This window comes from Raphanus sativus, unplaced genomic scaffold (assembly GCF_000801105.2).
Source record: "Raphanus sativus cultivar WK10039 unplaced genomic scaffold, ASM80110v3 Scaffold3880, whole genome shotgun sequence".
Lineage (NCBI taxonomy): Eukaryota > Viridiplantae > Streptophyta > Magnoliopsida > Brassicales > Brassicaceae > Raphanus > Raphanus sativus.
In genome coordinates, this window is record NW_026619184.1 from 1 (window position 1) to 9,413 (window position 9,413).

At 35.4% G+C, this 9,413-nt stretch overlaps 1 protein-coding gene and 1 long non-coding RNA gene across 3 annotated transcripts; one reads left to right on the forward strand and one right to left on the reverse strand.

Moving 5' to 3' along the window:
• Window positions 1-446: 446 nt before the first annotated feature.
• On the reverse strand, window positions 447-4,185 carry LOC108822752 (probable E3 ubiquitin-protein ligase RHG1A). 2 transcript variants are annotated; one of them, XM_018595912.2, is made up of 6 exons: window positions 3,919-4,185; window positions 1,610-3,049; window positions 1,480-1,530; window positions 1,270-1,368; window positions 1,060-1,200; window positions 447-982 (listed from the first exon to the last, which is right to left on the reverse strand). In XM_018595912.2, the coding sequence occupies exons 2-6, from the start codon at window positions 3,011-3,013 to the stop codon at window positions 833-835; spliced, it is 1,845 nt and encodes a 614-aa protein (XP_018451414.2). In that variant the 5' UTR covers window positions 3,014-3,049; window positions 3,919-4,185; the 3' UTR covers window positions 447-832. The 2 variants fall into 2 exon arrangements, with proteins under 2 accessions (XP_018451414.2, XP_018451413.2); XM_018595911.2 differs by lacking the exon at window positions 3,919-4,185 and adding an exon at window positions 3,582-3,908.
• Window positions 4,186-5,286: 1,101 nt separating this feature from the next.
• On the forward strand, window positions 5,287-7,561 carry LOC108820293 (uncharacterized). The gene is made up of 3 exons (XR_008942185.1): window positions 5,287-5,619; window positions 6,104-6,955; window positions 7,032-7,561. It is a non-coding gene; the product is annotated as an uncharacterized LOC108820293 (long non-coding RNA).
• Window positions 7,562-9,413: the final 1,852 nt, after the last annotated feature.

Below are 9,413 nucleotides of genomic sequence, written 5' to 3' on the forward strand. Positions count from 1 at the left end.
AAAATTACTTGCTTTAGTTCTTCATTTTTCAGCCACCTTTTGTCAAATAATTGTAATATAATGATATGACAATAATAAATATAAATATTTATTATTAGAATATGAAAATAATAAAATTTTATTAAAATAAATAATATGGATACAACTATTTGTAAATCGTTATATTTAACTTATTATATTAAATATATTTAGTACATTGTTATAATTAGTAAATGCTTAAAGTTTACAGAAATTAACTCATAATCTAGACGATTAATTAATTGTTTTAAGAACTAGGTGTTGAATCACTGTCTAGCGCTTTCTTAATGGAAAAACTTAACGGAAGTTTAGCCAACTATGCTGACCTTGCCGTTGACAACAGTGGTGGAAGTCCACCTAACTTAACCATAAACAAAGCCATATAAATCAAATGATACTAAGAGCTAAGATCTTGCTACATAATTGAATCAAAGAATTTACATAGCTTTTGCTATGTTGATAGATCCAACTAGAATAATATAAGACATGTATATTACATAATCAATCATCCATAAAATCTATCAAATTGACTCACAAACTTTTTTGGTTCTTTTAATGATAAAAAAAAAACTAATTGGTAAAAATTAAATTATCCAAACAATTTCAGAAGAACCCAAGTTTCTTTTTTCTTAGATTCTCCTCATCTCCTTCCTATCTCCCTCAGGTGCTTCCCTTAATTTTCACTACCTCCAAATCATCAAACCTCAAACTCAGACACCAAAGTTGCCTTTTGTGGGGTTCTTAAGAGGTTGCAATGGTATAGAAGATTCGACGAATGGTGAAAACTCAAGAACAGCTTAAGGTCTTAACATCATTATTTGCTCGGCTTCTCTGCGGTGTTTAACCCTGTTGTTTTGCAGATTGGACAAAGATTCTTCCTCTTCAGCCATTCTTTGATGCACTGGCTATGGAAGTCATGCCCACATTCCAGCACCCCCATTTCTTCTCCTTCCTTGTATTCCTCCTGCAGTATTTGCACCCAAGTCAATATATACACATTCATACCATTTTTGCAAAAGTGAAGGTGACACCAAATATTACCTGACAAACACAGCATGGCTCTACTTCTTGTGTAGATTTGCTACCACTGTTGTATTTCCTTTGCTTCAATCGTTTTGATATGGTCTCTTCATTAAGACCGGTACAAACATCTCCAATCCTTTCTTCTAGAGACAACAACTCCTGCAGAAATGTGATGACAATGTTAATACGATGAGCATATAAAGAGTTTTTTTAATGTTCTGGCTTTACCTCATATGTCATGTCGTCAACATCAAGACGCATGTCTCTATACCGGTCATGAACATCAGCTGCACCTAGCATCATCGTCTGATTGAGAAGCATAAAATCCTGAAATAAATCAGCACAACCAAAACGTTAAAGTATATGTAAGGTTTTTGTTATATTTGATTGCCTTTCATCTAAACAAAACAGAAGATGTGATAACACAAAAAATCTTACCTCCACACGCAAGTTCCCTGTCCTACGCATATGATCCAAGACATTGCGGATCTGTTTCAAAAATAAAATAAAAAATCACAGCGTCAGGCCTTTTACAAGGCAACAACACTAGTCTTTATAATAAACTAACCTCAGATGCAGAAGGTCTGCTTCTTCCTCGACTTGTGGATGCCACCAAGCTACGCAAAGAATGAGGAACGCCAACAGCGGTTTGTCCTTGTCTTGGTACTGCTCTCGAGTAAGCCTGATTCTGTGTCTGAAAGTTGTTATCACCGCCAGGCTGAAGCACATGCTGATCCGGAGTGGGAGGAGGGACCATGGAACGAGCAGCAGCAGCAGCAGCAGCTCTCTGGTTTGTAAGAAGGGAAGAAATCAACGACCTACGACGATGTTCAGATAATCTTCTTTGATTAACTGGCGACTGGTTCTGGTAAGGAGTCCATGTTGGAGTAGACGCAGATGGCTGAACACTTGCCGATGCAACATGTCCATGACTCTGATGCAGGTTCCTCGGTTCAGGAGGAGCTGGAACAAACAAAGGATTCGCTAGCATGTTGCTTCTCAGCCTTGATTGACCTGGACGAAGGGCGTTTCGGTCAACGGGGGGAGATGATCCAATGCCTGCTGCTACAGTGTTCCCACTCCATTGAAATGGTGGTGTCATGTTTCTTGAAACAGGAGGCATACTAACAGCAGAAGCATTTGGGTTTAGAGGAGTAAAACTGCTAAAAGCATGTCTATATTGATGATCTACAGGTGGTGGATAAGCTGGTGCACTCATGGATGGAGGAGCAACTGGTTGTCTGATAACACTTCCCGCAGAGAAAACAGCCTCTTGCTGCTGAGCAGTAGTGGGATTAGCACCGAAAGAAAAGCTTCTGCTGGAGATGGGAGGAGAAGGAGACACCAACCCTCTTGGAGCATGGTTGAGAGATATGTTCAAATCATTTTGGTTATAAACCCAAGAAGAACTGCTCTCTCCACGGTGGAAAGCTCCCGTTGATGATGATGACTGGCCAATGCCAGCATCGATAGCTTTTCTTTTACAACCAGCTCTAGCATTGTCGTTAACCTGACTAAGACCAGGATGACCTGTGACTGGATTCATGTCCTCTGCACGCTCGATATACTCTGCATTCAGATTGACATCACGCACGACTCGGTTTCCACTAGACGGTTGTTGCATTAACAAAGGGCTCAAGTCTATCTTGTCGTTTCTTCTTTCCTCAAAGCGTCCCATTTGCATCCACTGCTCACTAGGGGCTTCGTTCTTTGGACCACTAGAGCTAGCTTCACCAAGGGTAAACCTGTGTTGTAAGTCACGTTGCTCATGATGATACACTGAGTTTGACAAACTAGTGTTTGCATCAGCAGCAGCAGCTGAACTCATGTAGTTATGCAGATCGTTATCACCGAGACTGTGAAGACTATCCCAACGAATCTGCTGTTCTACCACAGGGTTGCTAGATGTAGAACCATGCTCATAGTTCATGGTCTCTGATAAAGAACCGATACTTGCCCTCTCTCCTTGCATCCTCACCACTTTCCACAATGTAACCGATGCTGGAAACTGAAACAAAACAAACAATGTAAACCTGTTTTAGTTATCTTTTATTTAAAAAAAAAAAAGAAGCTCAACAATCTTGTTACTGGAAGCATTCAACATAGTCCAGCACTCAATTGAAAACAGTTCCTCATGAGCCAATGGTGAATAATGCAACTAAGCATGTAAACTTACTCAGCCAAAGAATGATGCAACTAAGCAAGTAAAATTACATATGCTATGCATAATATTAAGACCAACAAAACCAATTGTGTTGTTAACCATATACAAAAAGCTGCATTATCAGTTTTGACATGTGCACTTCAAAATCAAGAGCAACCTATATACTATACCAATGACACTTGCAACAGAAGAAGAATAAAAAGATCAAACTTCAGCAAAAATCTCCACTTCAAATCTCAATTCAAAGAAAAAAAAAATAAACAACATGAATGTATTAGGTTAACAAAAGCCTTGTTAGTTAACCAGAATCAACAAAACAAATCAGAAAAAACAATAACTAAATATATTATAAACTTTAAAAAAAAAAAAAGACAACCTTTTGCGAAACCAAACACTGAACAGGTTTCCTAAAGACAGAGATCCAGCCTAAAAACTAATTGCAAAGAAACTAATGTTTTTTTCTTGCAAAACTTGAATTATTCAAGTTCTTAGGACGAACAGAGCCAAACCCCACCAACCGATTTCACCAGTTAAGATCGAGCCCAAAGAAACCCACAACCCAGAAAGCAAAACAAACAAAGAAAGAGACCGATCTGAGAAGGTTTGGTAGGAGAATGAAAGAAACGTTACAGCCTAAATATCATAATATTTAGATTCTTGAACAAAACACAATGAAAGAGGAAACCGATTGCGGAGAAAAGAGGAAAACAAACCACTTTTTATCAGCAGAGAGAAGAGGAGATGATGATGGGAATGAGGAAAGGGAAGCGAAGCAACAACACATAAACCAAATGGGAATAGAATCCGGAGATTATTAGGACGAGAGAACAGTAATATTGGTAAATTCACATTTAACCAAAGACTATAATATTCAAAATTTGATAATAACAACAACAAAAGGAAGTTGAATATTTTTAAAAAAGAAGAATGGGAATTAATTTTAAGAGAAAAAGTCAAGCAAAAAAGAGCAGTTTCCGAAGACAGAATTGAATAGCTATGTTGCAAAAGAAGATAGGTACCAACACGAAACCATGGTAATAAATCTATTGTAGAGAGAGAAAGAGAGAGACTCTGTATTTGTAACGTGAATGTAATATATGTAATTAGATTTGGTGAGGAGAGAGAGGGTGAAAAAGCAAGTTGGGCAAATTAAGACGAGAAGGTGTCTTTTGTCTCTTCTTTTCTCTCACGTCCAACCAAACGCACGCTGCCTCTTTTGCCTCTTCTTGTTGCTTCGTAAATTAAAAGGAACTTCGACGAATCCAAAGCTAATTGTGATATTAAACCAATTGTTAAAATAATTGGTGATAAATGCGTATAGTATATTACCTTATCTCTTGAACATGTCTGAAAGTATGCGTTATCAATCTGCTTATATTCAACATAGATTCCTAAATCATTATGTTATGGGCTGTCATACATAATAGATTTGATTGGCAAATGCTTTGAAATCTTCTCACAGCTATATTTTTTCTAAAAGACAAATTTTCTTATTATGTTTTAAACAGATTTCTTAGAGATTTTTTCTCCTTTTTCTTTTTTTGGGCTGTAAAGAGCAGAATAAGTAAACACTAATATCTTGATTCTTGACTTTGGTTTGTTTATGAATAAAATCATTAATTTTTTAAAATCTACCATGAAAAAAAATATCTGGTCTTAATTCTACAAGAAAAAGATGAAGTTATGGCTACTTCAAATCAATCAAGAGATATATGTTATACATATCATTCACAAAAAAAAAATACATAAGCTTCTAAAATTTTATGGGAATCTAATTTATTAAAACATGATTATTGTTATTTTTTACCCTCGATATACCCTAAAATGTTACTTCTTTTGCCACTAATTTTTCCAACTGAATTTTGTCTCTTATTAAAAATATAAAGGATTTTTGCCGATAAGGAACAAAACAACTCTAATGTTGTCCCCTTAAAATTAAAATCCTAATGTTTGTCTCCTTGGAATAAATAATAAGTAAAATCCAATTTTGTCCTTTTTCCTTACTAAACAAGAGTTAAAAAAATTAACATTGAATAAAAATAAAAAATAAAGACAGTAGAAGTAAAAAAAAAAAGAAATTACATCGTCATCTCCGACTCTCTTTCTCTCTCGCGAAAGGCGATTATCTCCGCTGACTTCTTTCTCTGGGTTGAATCCGTTCGTCAGAGAGCTTGAACTCGTTATCACATCTCTCTGTCGTCGTAGTCACAGCCTCTCCGTCGTCATCACATCTCTCCGCTGTTGTTCCCGTTTCTCTCCGTCTCTCCTCTTTGCGAACCACCGATTACATCACTCTCCGCAGCTACCGATAGGAGTTCTTCAAGCCTCTGAGTAACTTCTTATCGCTGATAAATGACCATTGGCTTAACATTGATCTTCTTCTACTCTTCCTACATCTCGGTTCCCAATTGAAGGTTAGGGTTTCAAAATTCCCTAAATGATTTTTTCCGTATTTCGTTAATGTGCATGTAGTAGATAGAGATTGAATTGTTTAAAAACACAAATCGATTCACTTTAATGGTTTTGATTCAAGCTCTCCGATTCACTTTAATGGTTTTGATTTTAGTTTCTCGTTGAGTTGATTGTGCGGCTTTGTACTATGTTTTGCAAGTCTATGAGATGAAGTAAACTTTGTGAGTTGATTATGGTCTGTTGTTGAGTTGATTTTGAGTTATATTTTGGTTTGGTATTGGCTTTGTACTATGTTTTGTAAGACTAACGAGATGAAGTCAAACTTTGTGAGTTGATTGTGGTTTGTTGTTGAACTGATTTTGAGTTATATTTTGGTTTGGTATCGCCTTTTGTATCCCTTTTTTGAATTTCCAATAGGTTTGGTATCGGCTTTGTATTATGTTGAGTTGATTTTGAGTTGAAGTTTTTGATTTTCATGTTTCACAGGAATGGGCTTTACAGTTTCCAAAACGGATTCTTGAAGAAGGAGTTGAGTGCAAGATTGATAAGATTAACAACACTTGTAGACGTACGATTCTGTAAACGGTGAAGGTGGTTCTCAAGGATGAGTATGATGAAGTTTTGAAGGATCCTGCCTTTGGTCCGATTCTGGAAATCGTAGACAACAAGCTCATTTACTGAGGGAAGATTATTCACAGCTTCATATGCAAGCAGCTCAAGGTTTCTAAGCTTCATGAGTTGTGGTTTCTGTTTGCAAATAGACCTCTCAGGTTTTCTATGCAAGAGTTTTATGCTGTCACTGGATAGAAGTTCAGAGAATAACCGGAAATAGACTTCAATAACTGGAAGAGTGATAAGGGGTTTTGGAGCACAGTGCTGAATAAAAACAGAAAGGTCAACTTGTTGATTATAAGGGATGAGCTACTTAAAGTCTGCAACCAGTGGTCGTATGTGGACAGGGTGAGGCTAGTTTATCTGTGTATTATACATGGATTCGTCATTGCTAAAGATTTGAGAGTGTTTATTCCTCAAGAGTTCATTCGTTTGGTGATGGATTTTGAGAAAATGAGGATGTATCCTTGGGGTCTTCGTGCGTTTGATGAGCTGATTGCATCAATTTTCAAAGTAAGGGAAGATTTGCATCTGAAGAACAGTTACGTGTTGGATGGTTTCTCATATGCGTTTCAGATATGGATTATAGAGGTAATCCCGGACATCGGGTCTATGGTGGGTACAAAGAAGAAGAAAACCCTGACAAAAGTGAGATGAAGAAATAGGACAGGAATTGGAAAAGTATCATACCAAGATATCACCAGCCTAGAATCACACTTTGACAAGGTAGTTATCTTTCTTATATTAATATTGAGTTCAACAAGTGCCACTTTATGCTTATTGTTTTTTTTGTTCTTCGCAGGGAAAGCTGTTCCCGTTTATATCATCTACTGGAAGCTCAGCTGCGATAGATAATCCTGAGTTCTTTAGGGAAGATGAGAAGAATGACGAAAGAGTCAGTCGCATTGTTGCTCTCATTGATGCCAAACAAGACTGGAAGCAATTCACTTGGGAAGTTGAGACTTTGCATACAAATATGGACTTATCTGATCCAGAAGAGGATGTTGAGGAAGCGGCTGTTGGAGAGGAACCGGCTGTTATTGTAAAAAGGGGCAAGCTTAAGCTAATTGATCCTTGTGCCGAGTCTCAGAAAAAACAGCTGTTCTGTGATCGAGCAGCTGAACATAATTGTGGTGTCTCAGATGAAATGAAGACCTTCATTGAGGGTTTGTTCAAGGCTTCTTTCACCTCATTTACGGAGCTGGTGCAGAAGGATTATGCATTGTAAAAACATTGATATGAATTTTTATATACAAAAAGGGTAGTGAATGTCCAAAAATGACAAAAGTTGATTTTGTTCTAAGGGGACAATATTATAGTTTAGTTATTCCTTATTACCAATTTCCCCAAGATATAATCGTAATCTACATAATAGGCCAATTTTCTATTTTTTGTATACCGTAAATCATTTTGTTTGGATACAAAATGAATGAGATTTACATTCTATCACCTACACTTCTTATCCACGTCCATTTTATGTGTAATTTTTTTGTATGAATATTGTTTTTTATTGATTTAATTTTCATATGTTTTTTATACTTTCTTTCACTGTTTGTAATAACAGTTTGATGCTTATGCATGCTTTCTGTATTATCTTTTATTGTTTTATGCATACTTAACTGTTTGCTACTAGTTTATTTTCTTAATAAAAAGTTGCTTGATAGTTTTTTGACAATTTTCTATGAACCCAAAGAGGTGGAACTTAGAGATGCTGTAAAACTATGTCAATCAAGAAGATATCTCATTAATTTAATCGATGGCCATAAGTCAGGATTATCATCGAGATGAATATTGCTGGAATTATACAAAGAATAGAATGTACAATATTAAGTTTTGTTATTGGGTGGCAACAAACTTGCTTAGAGAAGAAACGATGGAGATACAAGAACCAAGTATAACAAAACTTCAGGCATTTTCCTGGAAGATGAATGATCCCCCAAAAATCTGACACATTATTTGGCAAACGACATCTGACAATTAGTAGTGACAAGTAATTTGACTCATCAGCATATGAGGTGCGACAATCATTTTCCTAGATGTGGTGCAGAAGATGAAATTATAAATCATGTGATGTTTGAGTGTCTTCCAATTCTACAAATATGGACACACGCATCAACCTCAACTCCACCAGTGATGTTTCCCACTACAAGCCGCTATACAAATATGGACTATCTTTTCTGGCGAAATAACGATATTAAAGATCCAGAGTTGGATAGTGATCCATATCCTTGGATTATATGGTACATTTGGGAAGCACATAATGATAAATTATTCAGAAAGATAGATATGTACCCATTGGAAACTGTCTGACATGGTTGGTTTGAGGCTAATCAAAAAGAAGAAGAACCGGTGGAGACCCAAGTTTCACAACAAGAGGAGATCACAGAGAGATGCATAATAGATGGATCGTGGACATATGACGCTCTCTTTATTGGTTATGGATGGACATGGACAAACTATAGAGGAGTAATCCAGTTATTGGGTGCAAGGAACCAAAGACGATGAATCTCACCACACTACAAGAAATTAACAATATTGCAACAAAAATATGGCAACATTCATTTATGTCATTAATTTGCTATGATTATTGCAATATATTTGCAATATTAAATATTGGTCCCAATTTCATTACAAATATATTGCAAAATCACAACCTTAATATATGTTGCATGTTTTTATTGCTAAATTGTAACTTTTTGTAACATAAAAAATACCTTGCAAATTTTGCAAGAAACAGTCAACAATTTTAGATCATTGCTAATTTGCAAAATATATGTATATATATAAACAATACATGGCAAGAATTATATATTTTAAAAAGATTTAAATAGCTTTTGTATAATAATTACAATAAATATAATATATATTGCATATTTGGGTGAACAAAAAAATAAAAATATGTTGTATATTTAAACATGTAAACTATATTTGTAAGGTTTCAGATTCTTAAGATTTTGTAAATAGTTTTATGTTATGAATTTCTTTTGGTCTAGTATGATGTAGTTTACTTATTCCTATTAAAAAATCATTTACATATTCTTTCAAAGATAATTGAAATAACTATGCTATTTGAGTAACACCTTATTTCTTTTTTCTTTTCTTTGACGCAGATAAAGATAGGTATGAAGTGTTTATCAAAGCAATATAAATAAATATATTAAATAGAAATGATAATGTCCCAAAA